At 42.9% G+C, this 13,197-nt stretch overlaps 1 protein-coding gene across 3 annotated transcripts in view; it reads left to right on the top strand.

The window, feature by feature from the left end:
- SLC12A1 (solute carrier family 12 member 1) overlaps positions 1-11,464 on the top strand; it is a 122,762-nt gene extending 111,298 nt beyond the window's left edge. For all 3 annotated transcript variants that reach the window (XM_044279630.1, XM_044279631.1, XM_044279632.1), the window contains exons 25-27: positions 293-428; positions 3,992-4,059; positions 10,867-11,464. In XM_044279630.1, coding sequence (XP_044135565.1) covers positions 293-428; positions 3,992-4,059; positions 10,867-11,002 — 340 coding nt within the window. In that variant the 3' untranslated portion in view covers positions 11,003-11,464. The remainder of the gene's footprint in view (positions 1-292; positions 429-3,991; positions 4,060-10,866) is intronic.
- The last annotated feature ends 1,733 nt before the right edge of the window (positions 11,465-13,197 follow it).

Below are 13,197 nucleotides of genomic sequence, written 5' to 3'. Positions count from 1 at the left end.
ACAGGTCCACTTTAAGTACTCTCTGCATTGAGCTGTCCTAACAACCCTTCTCCTCTATTCTGAGTGAGAAGAGTAGCATCCAACCAGGAGACCACTACAGCTGTGAACTGGTCCTTCTTAGTAAAACTTGTCATTCAGAAAACATTAGACAGACAACTTTGTAACTCATCAAGTGATACAACTTTTTAATATAAATATACTGTACATGCATCAAAAAAGACAGTCAAAATGTCAAATTTGCTTCTATAGTTAGTGAAACTTATTGACAACAGTATTGTTCATATTTTAACAGCTGGAAATTTTTTGAAGAGATGATTGAGCCCTATAGACTCCATGAAAGTGCCAATGATGTACCCACAGCAGAGAAAATAAGGAGAGAAAACCCATGGAAAATAACAGATTCAGAACTGGAGATGTTCAGAGAAAAGGTATATGGCTTTTGTTTGTCATAACATAACTGACACTTCACATTACTTGAGTGTACAATATTGTTCAATCAGTACAATATAGTACATCCATACCTTCTAATGGCTATTTATAATCATCTCATGTCTATGAGATCCTAGCGGAAAGGTTCTCGAGATAATATCTCTGGAGCTTTTATTATTTCCCTCTGTGTTCCCTCTAGCATCTCTTTAGATACTCCACTGAAGTAAAATACATATAGAACCACTTTCCTTTAGCTCTGTTTTATGGGCAGATGCAACCTGTGAAGAACAATTATCTACTGTAGCGAAAGAGGTATCTCCAAGGGTAAGAGAACCGTGTCACTAGGGCCACCTTTTGGAAGTGGCTCTCTATAAATAAAAGTCTGACTTTTTAACAAGCGTCATCTGCATGTGATATTTGGCTTGGCTATTTTCCTTTGTTGTGTCCAAAGGCTTGTTAAAAAGTCAGACTCTGAGTCATAGGGAGCCACTTTCAAAAGGTGGCACTAGTGAGATGTTCTCTTACCCTGGGAGATACCTCTTTACATATTATTTCCCAATAGAGCATTGCCATCGTCTTCATACACAGCTGGTCCTTAAAGCAGTGCTTCTCAATTATTTTCTGTCATGCCCCCCCTAGGAAGAAGAAAACATTTCGTGCCCCCCGCGCGACTGTAAATAGTGTTATATATGTACCATCCACAGACCCCCACACCCCATAACAGTGCCATCCACAGTGCCCCCCCCAGCCCATAACAGTGCCATCCACAGACCCCCCACCCCTTAACTGTGCCATCCACAGATTCCGTGTGCCCGCCGCCGTTTAAAGTTATTAAACATGCCCCCCTCACTCCTAATAGTACCGTATATCCGAATTTCTTCTGTATAATGCCGGCAGGCGGGCCGGGCGGCCGGCGCGTCCCTCAGTGACGTCACTTGTCTGCGCCGCCTGCTTCATTCATAAAGCAGGCGGCGCAGGCACGTGACATCACTGAGGGACGTGCCGGCCGCCCGGCCTGCCTGCCGGCATTATACAGAAGAAATTCGGATATACGGTACTATTAGGAGTGAGGGGGGCATGTTTAATAACTTTTAATTCAATAATACATTTTATATTAGTATACCGGAGGGAGCGGTGGGGCGGGGCTATAGTACAGTGACCGCACCGCCCTACCGCTATTGCCGGCCCCCAGCTCCTCCTCCCAGTCGCTCCCCCGCTCCGTACATCGCGTCCAGCGCCTGCGCCGGCCTCTGATCAGAGGAAGGGAGATGAGCGCTTCCACAATGGAAGCGCTCATCTCCCTGCCGCATAACGCACACCCAAAGGCCGGCCCTGAACGAGCCCCCCTTTACGGAGCCTGGCCTCCCCCTGGGGGGCGCGCCCCACTATTTGAGAAGCACTGCCTTAAAGGAAATCTGACACCAGGATAATCGCTATTGAAGTAAAGCCATAGCCTAATAGCACTTAGTATATTATTTCCAGATGTGCCTTTGTTCCAGCAAATGTTTTTAATCCTTTGAAAATTCAGTTTATTTGGTATGCAAATGAGCCAGTAAGGTGCCCAGAGGGGCGTCCTTCTTGCAGGAAGGAGCCCAGGCACGCATCCTGCCACAATGTATCCACACACCCCTCCTACATCACATTCAAGCCACAACTCTGCCCCCCTTTCGATGCTCCCAGCATGAGGGTGGGCTTGGGCACTCGCAGGAGGCGTGCCTGGGCTCCTTCCTGCAAGAGTGACGCCCCTCTGGGCACCTTACTGGCTCATTTGCATACCAAATAAACTGGATTTTTAGAAGATAGAAAGCATCTATTGCTGAAACAAAGGCACATCTAGAAATAAGGTACTAAGTGCTATTAGGCTATGGCTTTACTTCAATGGCGATTATCCTGGTGACAGATTTAATTTAAGGAGAGCCAGTACCCCCCTAAGCTACTGTATTGAAAATGCTTCTTTTTTTAATGAGTTATTGACTTCTGGGCTAACTTTTCTTAAGAGTTAAGCTTGATTATTTGTCTATCAGCACAAGTGAGAGCAGGAAATAATCTGGTACTGGTACAGGAGAAGTTGTTAAGGCAGCAGCATCGTAGGAACACAGACCTTGTTACAGCCAGCATGTAGTACTGGCAGTGACATGGCCACATGAGAAAAGTTTGTATCTAGGAGCAAATTGCAAACTGTAAATCAGGAGGTATAAAAATTTAGTGCAATTTTTTTTTTAACTCAATGTAACCACTAACAAAAATACTAAACTCTATGTCAAAACTGTGTCACTAGCTTTTAAAGAGGTTGTCCAGCTTTCTAAGCCTTTTTTGCTAACTACCCACCCCACCTGACTTGCGAAGGGAAACATACCTGATTCCCACAGTTGGTTCTGACTCCTTTGGTCCCTACTGCCATTGCTGTACTCTGGTCGACGCTTGTAAACAGCTGGTGAATGGTGGGTGGACACATTTGCTTCTTTAGCCAATGATGGACGCAGTGCTGATGTGTCCCCCAAACTGAAGGTGACCCAGTGGCAATTTCAGGGGGAGACTGAAGGAGCTGGAACCGAGGAGCAAGTATGTATACTTCCCTTTGCAGGCCCAGTAGTGTAGAGGGTTCATCCAAACAGACTCAGAAAGTTGGACAGCCCCTTTAAAGTCAAAGCTGTAATATTTAACAAAAACAAAGAATAAATAAAGTTATAAAAGGACTGTGGCAGGGCTTCATGGGAACATAGCAAAATTCTTATGGAATTCAATGTTTATGACAAAAGCGATCTGATGATCTAATGAACTTTTTAAAGGGGTAAAAAAAAGTTATAAAAGAATATAAAATCTCACATCACCCCCCTTCTCCAAAAGTAAAATAAAAATAAATAAAAGATATTAAAAATTAAACCAAATAAACATTATAGACAATGATAACACCCATACCATTAAAATATGAAAATATTTATCCCAAGTGGCAAATGGCGTAATGAAAAAAAAATCAAAATGACCAATTTACTCTTTTTTGGTAGCTTAAAAAGTCAAACACACCCCAAAATGTTATCAATAAAACATACAGATAATCCTGAAAAAAGTGAACCCTCCCACAGCTTTGTAGATGTAAAAATAAAAAAAGTTATGAGGGTGAGAATATAGCGATGCAAAGAAAAAAAAATTAAAGTTTTTATTTTTTTAAAATATTAACTTAAAACACAAGAAAAACTATATAAATGTGGTATTGATGTAATCATACTGACCCAGAGAATGAACACTGTAAAAACAACATTGTACACTGTATGCAAAAGTGAATGGTGCCATTAGAAAATACAACTTGTCCCGTAAAAAAACAAAAAAAAGTTATGGCTTAGGAAGTCCAGGAGTGAAAAAACTGAAAATTGCCCGCGGTTGAAGGGACTAAGCAAAGAAGGACACTTGGCAAACATTAAAACAGGATCTCACATAGAGTGTGTGTGCCAATATATTAATTTCTGTAATATAAATTTGTACATCCACTATACGATTTACTCATAAGTTTACATTGTAATATTCTTCTGCAGTTAATATATTTACAATATGTATATTTTTACAGAGCTATCGCCAAGTGCGACTTAATGAACTTCTACAAGAACATTCTCGTTCTGCTAACCTCATTGTTCTGTAAGTATGATATAGTTTTTGGGTCAAACAGGAAACTTGACTTCTAGTTCAATGCAAAATAATACAGGTGCATCTCAATAAATTAGAATGTCATAAAAAAGTTAATTTATTTCAGTAATTCAATTCAAAAAGTGAAACCCATATATTATATAGATTCATTACACACAGAGTGATGTATTTAAGAGTTTTTTTTATTTTAATGCTGATGATTATGGCTTACAGCTAATGAAAATCCAAAAGTCAGTATTTCAGAAAATGTTAAAATTGTGTGGTGTCACACTTCCAATCAGCTAACAACATAAAACACCTTCAAAAGTCTTCTAAGCCTTTAAATGGTCCTTCGGTTTGGTTTAGTAGTCTACACACAATCATGAGGAAGACTGCTGACTTAATAGTTGTCTAGAGGAAGAGGATAGTTCGGTATCCAAGCATATTAATGCAAAGTTGAGTGGAAGGAAAAGGTGTGGTAGAAAAAGGTGCACACGCAACAGGGACTACTACAGCCTTGAAAGGATTGTCAAGAAAGGGCCATTCAAGAATTTGGGGGAGGCTCAAAAGGCGTGGACTTTGGCTGGAGTCAGTGCTTTAAGAACCACCACACACAGACATATCCAGGACATGGGCTACAACTGTCACATTCCTTGTATCAAGCCACTCATGACGCAGAGACAATATCAGAACTGTCTTACCAGGGATAAAGAGAAAAAGGACTGGACTGTTGCTCAGTGGTCTGGAGAATTGTTGGAGAGGCACACAATCCAAGTTGCTTGAGGTCAAGTGTGAAATTTCCACAGTGAGTGGTTTGGGGAGCCATGTCATCTGCTGGTGTTGCTTCACTGTGTTATATCAGGTCCAAAGTCAGCACAGCAGTCTACCAGGAAATTTTAGAGCACTTAATGCTTCGCTGTGCTGACGAGCTTTATGGAGATGCTGATTTCATTTTCCAGTGGGACTTGGCACCTGCCCACACTGCCAAAAGTACCAATAGCTGTGCTTGATTAGCCAGCAAACTGGCATGACGTAAACCCACATAGAGAATCTATGAGGTATTGTCAAGATGAGAAGATGAGATACACCTGACCCAACAATGCAGATGAGCTGAAGACCGCTATCAAAGCAACCTGAGCTTCCATAACACCTCAGCAGTGCCACAGGCTGACCTCCTCCATGCCACACTGTATTGATGCAGTAATTCATGGAAAAGAAGCCGACCAAGTATTGAGTGCATACACTGTACATACTTTTCAGTAGGCCAACAATTCTGTATTAAAATTATTTTTAAGTGGTCTTATATAATATTCAAATTTTCTGAGATATTGACTTTTGGGTTTTCATTAGCTGTGAGCTATAATCAACATAAAAAAAAAAAAAGCTTGAAATACATCACTCTGCATGTACGGTAATGAATATATATAATAGTGTACATGAGTTTCACTTTTTGAATTGAATTACTGAAATAAACTAACTTTTCAATGATATTCTAATTTACTAAGATGCACCTGTATATATGGTGATTTGTAGTCTACAATTTACAATAGAAAAAATATTATGTAGCTTCAGATATACATGTACATTTACATTGTTGTGCCTGCATATGGTTATTCACCCTGTTCGATCAGCAGGACACTTAGTTGTGATGCTGACACTGACTAGATGTCATACCATAGTCTCAGGATCTTCTGTACTAAATTGTTATTACATCGGGAATGCAAGTATTTACTAAAACCAACATGTCAGGAGAGGTGACAGGTCCTCTTTAACCTGTATGAAACTAGCAATCAACAGGCCCTCATTGCCAAAAAGCCATATAGCCGAGGTATTGACTTTTGTGTTTACTGTATGTAACGAGTCTCTGCTCCACTCTCCCTGCACTCCCCAAATTCAGACCATAATGTCTGATTGTTTAGTAGCAGTAGATATTATAGGCCCACTGGCCCGCCCCAGTGCCACTGGGAGGAAGTATATTCTTACAGTGGTGGATTATGCCACCCGCTACCCGGAGGCCATTCCCTTAGCCAATATTCAGGCTGATACGATAGCTAATTCCCTAATGATCGGCATGGGATGCAGAGAGGCTTTTGGGTGATCCCCTGTCTTCCCTACCCGCTGACAGGTCTCACAGGTCCGGCAGTATTCTCGCACCTCCGCATGTAACCTAGGCCAGAAGAAAGCACGAGATAACCGATTCCGGGTCTTAACTATCCCTAAATGTCCGACCAAGGGGATGTCGTGAGCCAGCCGCAATAGTTCTCGTCTGTATTTCTGGGGTACGACTAGCTGTTTGTGAGGGCCTTCTTTCTTACCGTTGCCCACTCCTTCAGTGTAACGATAAAGAAGCCCCCTCCCACTCTATTCTGTCTTCCCCTAACCCCCCTGGATCCTTGTCCACCCTGTCCCGATAACCTGCTAAAGTAGGGTCACTCCAGGTCTCTTGCCTAACTTGGAAGGGGGAATCCCAGGACATGGGGTTGTCGAGTCGGGGTAACGTAGGGGGGTTTAGTCTTACCTGGGTCCCCATAGAAGTGGAGTTGCCTTGAAGTTGGCTCTGTCGTCAGGTGGTCCCGGCCATGACAGTCTTATGAGGTAGTTAAATACCCCAAGTCGTTCCCCAAAAGTACTTACACTGGTAATTTGCGTAGCACCCCCACTCACATTTGACGCTCCCCTGAGCCCCAATCCAAGTGTACTCGGGCGGTGGATAAATGTAGTACCTTGCCTCCTGTTACCCAGACTGCAACAGTCTGGCCGGTCTGAGCCGACTGGGGAACCATGTGAGTCTGAATGAGGGTAATCGTAGCCCCAGAATCGCAAAGTCCCTGGGCCGGCTGTCCATTAACCCATACTGCTTGACAATGCTGCTGCCGATTATCTCCGGCAGCAGCCTGGACGGGATCAGCCTCGAAAAAGCTTGCCACACTCTTCTTGAATATCCTAAGGGTTAGGCCCATTCTGGAGGCAATGAGCCGCCTGCCTGGATGGATGGGTAGTCTCGCAATACCTTGTGGATCGAGTAGGGCAATATCGCTGAAGATGACCCGTTTAGTTACATGTATAGCACTTTGGGCCGGTAGAAGGATTTGATCGGACTATGGGCCTAGAGGCAGACCACTGAGATACTGGAGGTGGATAAGAGGCTGGTAGTCTGGGCTGAGGTAGTGGATAGCGCTCGACTCTGCCGGACCTCCGAGAGTCCAGATATTCATCGGCCAAAGTAGCCGTTTGCTGCACAGTCCATGGTCGCTTGTCTCGCACCCAATCCCCTACTGTCGGAGGGGTGTGGTCAAAGAACTGTTCTAAAAGTACTAGCTGGGTGATGTCCTCTACGGTATAAGCGTGGCTTCCCTGAAACCATCCCTTGAGGTTCCACTGCAGACGATGTGCCCACTCTACGTAGGTTATGTTGACTTCTTTCTGGGATTCTCGAAACTTAATCCAATTGGTCTTAGGTGTAATGGCAAATCGTGCCAGCAGGACTTCTTATACCCAGTCATAATCCATTGCGTCCTCGTCCTCCATGGCCCGATACGCATCCGCAGCTTTCCCAGTTAAATTACTCACCAATAAAGCAACCCAATCTTAGGGCTGCACTTAATTTATCTGGCATAATCTCTCAAAATCCTATAAGAACACTTCAATTTCCTCCTCTCCCTACTTTAAATAGTTTGAACGCGAGAAGGGGCAATTTTCGCCACACTTATGTTGCCACTCTAGTTCTCTCTCGTGACGTTCATCCTGCAGCTGGATGTCTCTGATGGCATTCTGTATGGCGGTCTCGGATGGATTAGCACCATATAATGCCAATCACTCTCGAACTCGTTGCTGAAACAAGTCTTCAACTGTCTCGGTGGGAGTGGGGGAAACCCCCCACCGTGCAGTGTCACATGGTAAAAGGGATCAGCCTGGCCAAAAGGAGTAATAAGGGAGCAGTTCACCTCCTGCAGCTTCCCTAATCCTCTCCCTGACTCCTCACCGTATAAGCGGACCCCGATGGTAGGACGACTCATACTCAGGATTCCTAGAAACCCTAAGTTGCCCTGGTAATCCCTCACCAAGGAGCAGGGAAGAGACGACCTGTTCATCTCAGTAATGGAGGAACAGGAGTCTCTATCTGAGGCCAGGCTGCAAGGAGAGGGGAACACATACAGAATATGGAGATGGCAGGTAAGCGACACCCATAACACACTTACCTGCCACAGACACACTGACTGGAACCCGTGCACAAGTGCTGGTGTCCACACCAACATAAAAGGACACAGCACACACCACAAACCACATAGGGACCCAGGACACCCATAGCTGCAATAAACATAAGACAGGGGAATGTCAAGTAAACATGACACGAAACACCACCAGACATGTAACACCAAACTAGACATAAAAACACCCTGAACTTAACCCACTCCATACAAATAGGGACAGGAAGGGAAGGAGACACCAGGACAACACTGAACATCTTTGACCACAAGGGTGGCCCTCACTGGAAAGATGGTAAAGCCAGGAGCCGTGAACCACCAGCACACACCAAGCCTGGAGGAACAGTCAGCTACAGGCTTCCAGCAGAGACTAAATAGCCCAAGCAGCCACACCCACAAACACATAAACCCAGTGTTCACAAAACACTAGGAAGGGAGTTAACCCTTCCAACACCAGACAGAGGAAGGAAGCCACTTCAAGGGGAAGTGAACACACAAGCAAACTAAGCCACACGTTACCACCGGCAACAGCATGCATGGCAACAATGTCACGGCAATCACCCAGAAGGCCAAGACATTGCCACCGCATGCTCTCACAGCAACACATTGCCACGGGCAACCGCAAGTGTGGCAACAGTGTCACAGCGCACACCAAAGGCCGTAACATCAACGGACTGAGGTCCAGCATCACCATCCCTCTGATCCATCTCGGCTAACTCACTGATCAGGATGGCCTTGTTCTTTCTCCCAGTGATCCCTCCTCGGCTCTCAAGTAAGTCTTTCAGCGTGTCTCTCCTGCAGGCTGCTTAGCTGGTCATTCCTTGTCGTGGTTTGGGAGTGTCCCAGTAACTGGAGACTAAATCCCACCGCTGCCACCAACGTAACAAGTCTCGACTCGCTCTGCTTCACTCTCCCGGCTCTCCCCAATTTCAGACCATAATGTCTGATTGTTCAGTCGTCGGTGATCCAGACCCGAACGACACCAGGCAGGCTGTATGTGAGTTCAAACTGAAGAATCACTTTATTGAATGCGCACAACATAATGGTATATTCAACAGTTTGAACACCTCCCCCAAACAACAACTCCCTATTGGTCCCTTGTAAAACTCCCTTTAAATGGACATGTAAATGAGGGCTTGAAACAGGGTAAGTAGGAATTGGTCCGAAAGCTTGGCTGGAAGGCAGATGGGTGTGGCCATACAAATGAGGGTTTGCCACAATCACAGAGAGATTCAAACCTAGAGCAGGACAGAGGACCATTACATTGTATATACCTAGTATTTGGCATAGTAAGAATTACTGCAATTCACAGTAAGATATATTTCCAAGTATTCATTATCAGTGACTAGCATTTCAAATCAGTTTTGCTCTGAGCTACAGCTTTCAATCTTATATTCTGAAATGTTCTGTATAAGTAGTAGCAGCTGCTTGCTCTTCCTCAATCTGAAACATAATTTGGCACCAATTACTTAGCTATTGTCAGATAAGCATCCTACCGACATGTCTTCCCAGTTCTCTTAGGGTGCTGTCACCTGAAGAGCCTGCCGCTTGGCCAAGCATAAGCTGCAATGCGGCTACAGGCAGACAGAAGTGGTAACCATTGCAGTTCCATCTACTGCCTGTGGGTTAGGAAGAAGAGGGGTCAGACGGAATATAGTAACATAAAGCCTCTTTCTCATAAGTGATGCGGAGGGTGTCAGGATCTGTTCAGGGAAAAACTGATAGTTTTGCATGCAAATTCAATTAATTTCTACTGAGATTGTAGTGTGTTTTTGAAATTCTGTGTTTGTTTTCTCCCATCCGGATTGTATCTGGATGGCATGCATTTTTCACGCGAAGAAAAATTGAAGAATAACAATCTACATCTCATAGCAACCATTGGTGAAAAACGCATTGCATCTGGTTGCCTTCCTTTTTTCACTTCTATGGAACCAGGGCTGTGTGAAAAATGCACAATATATAACATGCTGCCCTATAAGAGCTCTTTCACACGAGCGAGTTTTCTGTCCAGATGCGATGCACGTAGCGAACGCATAGCCTCCGGACTGAATCCTCACCCATTCATTTCAATGGGTCTGTGCACATGTGTATCGTTTTTCGCTCATCATCTCTGCATTCAGGAAAAATCACTACATGTTCTATATTGCACGTTTTTCATGCAGTCCTGGCTCTATAGAAGTGAATGGGGCTTGCGTGAAAAATGGAAAGTAACCAGATGCAATGCAGTTTTTGTTGATGGCTGCTAGGAGATGTAGTTATTGATGTTGTTATTCTTCAGTTTTCCTTCACACAGTGTGAAAAAGGCATGCAATCTGGACACAATATAGATAGAAAAACGGAAAACTGATTGAACCTGCCTGCAAAACTATCAGTTTAATGTCTCAACAGATCCTAACACGAATCGTATCACTCACTGTGAAAGAGGCCTAAGACTGCAGGATCAGACTACAGGATCAATGACATGTTTTATTAAGATTATTTCCAAAGTTGTTTTACTTTTTTAGATAAATTGGAGCAGAATTGCAAAAAACACATATGTATGGTACAAGATTGAAGATCCAAGCTATTTAAAAATATCGGTGAAATTAATTTTTTGTTCTTATTTGATTGATAGGAGCCTCCCTGTTGCAAGAAAAGAAACAGTTTCTGATCACCTGTACATGGCATGGGTAGAAATCCTTTCTAAAAATCTTCCAACTGTGCTACTGGTCAGAGGAAATCACAAAAGTGTACTGACTTTCTACTCTTAACACCGAAAGCCTCAATTTCCATGCGATTGTATTTACTGCGTCTACAAAAAAAAAAGTGATATACATATTCTAAATGAATGCCAAAAACTAAAAAAGGAAATTAAAATTTGTGTGAAAATTCAAATTCTATCTTATATGGAAAACAAAAGCGAATTCAAATGACCAATGCTGAATGATATGGCTTGACAGGCACATAATTGTATTTTATAGTCTAACATTCTTATAATCAGCTCTCTGTCCTATTTTATTGAACTCAATATATTATCTTAGATCTGTTGTATCAATGGAATAGGAATTTTTGGCAACTGTATTATTGGGTTTTCTCAGTCTTGTTTGACCACCTATGAACTTAATGCTGTATTTTTATGGAGACACAGAAATTTTATAAATTTTATCAGTCCTAATGATTCACCGCTAGACATCTGAATGTATGTAAAGAGAATAAATCTATCTAAAAATGTAGTTTCAAGTTTTTAAATTCTTAATTTCATTTATTTCTTAAAGGGGTTGGTTGAGATTTTTCTCAGGATAGTCCATCAATATCTGATTTCTGGGTCCGACTCCTGGTCAGCTGTTTGAAGAGGCCACCGAGGTCCGATGAGCACCACAGCCTCTTCCTAGGCCAGTGACGTCACATTCATCTGTCACATGGTCTAGGCGGAGCTCAGTCCCATTCAAGTGAAGCAAGACCAAGCACAGCGGAGGCCTCCACAAACAGTTGATCAGTAGGGCTGCAGGGAGTCAACCTGATTGGATCTAACATTGATGACCTATTCCGAGGCTAGGTCATCAATATTAAACACCCGCACAACCCTTTTAAGTTTCCATTGTTCACATTTCTTTGGTTTACTATTGTTTGATTTCTTTGTCCATTTAGAAATGCTTCAGTCTGATTTAGGTTTCTTTTGAACAATCAATAAATGTAATAAGATTTCTAACTAAACATCTGTCATATGTATGAAATACAACAGCTATTTTTAACAAAACAATAGGAAATGAAAGTACAGTCCTTGTGCTTATTCCAGTAATGTTATCATTATTATACTGCCTGTGAAACTGAGATCTCAACATTTTCAGATTTTTACCTTTTTAATTCAAACGAACTACAATAAAGTTTTAGTGTAAATGTGAAAATATACAAAGTGCACAAAGTAGTTCCAGGTTATAATTATGGACACAGACAGGGCCATATAAAGCATGATGAAGGCCTCTGGGCAAAAAAATCTGGTGGGGGGGGTTAACATAATTCAAATTTTAAATGTACAGTATGTCACAAAAGTCAGTACACCCCTCACATTTTTGAAAATATTTTATTATATCTTTTCATGGGACAACACTGAAGATCTGACACTTTGATACAATGTAAAGTAGTAAGTGTACAGCTTGTATAACCGTTTAAATTTGGTGTGCCCTCAGCACAGCACACAGCCATTAATGTCTAAAACAAGTGAGTACGCCCCTAAATGAAAATGGCCAAATTGCGCCCAATTAGCCATTTTCCCTCCCTGGTGTCATATGACTCGTTAGTGCCAAAGGCTCGACCATTGGTCTAGTTTAGATGCTGCAGTCAGCTCATAGTTAGGTATAAATGCTGCAGTCAGTCCACAGTCTAGTGCAGAGATCAGCAACCTCCGGCACTCTGAGGGCTCATTCAGACGACCGTATGCTGTCCGCAAAAATGCGGATCCGTTTTTTTGCGGATTAGATATTGTCCCATTTATTTCTATGGGGCCCTTTTCTTCCATTGCACAGCTCAGTGAAAATCAGGACATGGCCCTATTAAAGTCTATGGATCGGCAAAAAAACTTAATGCAATCCGTTATTTTGCGGACATGCTGAACTGTCCGCAAAAAAACGGATCCACATTTTTGCGGACAGCATATGGCCATCTGAATGAGCCCTAACTGTGGTGAGACTACAACTCCCTGCATGAACAATTGCTTGTCTGTTCTCAGATCTCCCATAGAGGTGAATGGAGCATGCTGGGAGTTGTAGTTTCACAGCAGCTGGAGTGCCAGAGGTTGCTAATGTCTGGTTTATCGTGAACACTGCAGTCGGCTAGTCCATTGTCTGGTGCAAACGCTGCAGTCAATCAGTCCATAGACTGGTGTTAATGCTATGGTTTCCCCTAACTGAAATTCTTCCCTAAGGGCTTGAAATGACTTTAATTCTCCACCTCTCAGCACCTGATGAAT

This window comes from Bufo gargarizans, chromosome 2, assembly GCF_014858855.1.
Source record: "Bufo gargarizans isolate SCDJY-AF-19 chromosome 2, ASM1485885v1, whole genome shotgun sequence".
Lineage (NCBI taxonomy): Eukaryota > Metazoa > Chordata > Amphibia > Anura > Bufonidae > Bufo > Bufo gargarizans.
Note: the sequence above shows the minus strand (reverse complement) of the source record. Positions and strands in the feature narration are given on the sequence as shown.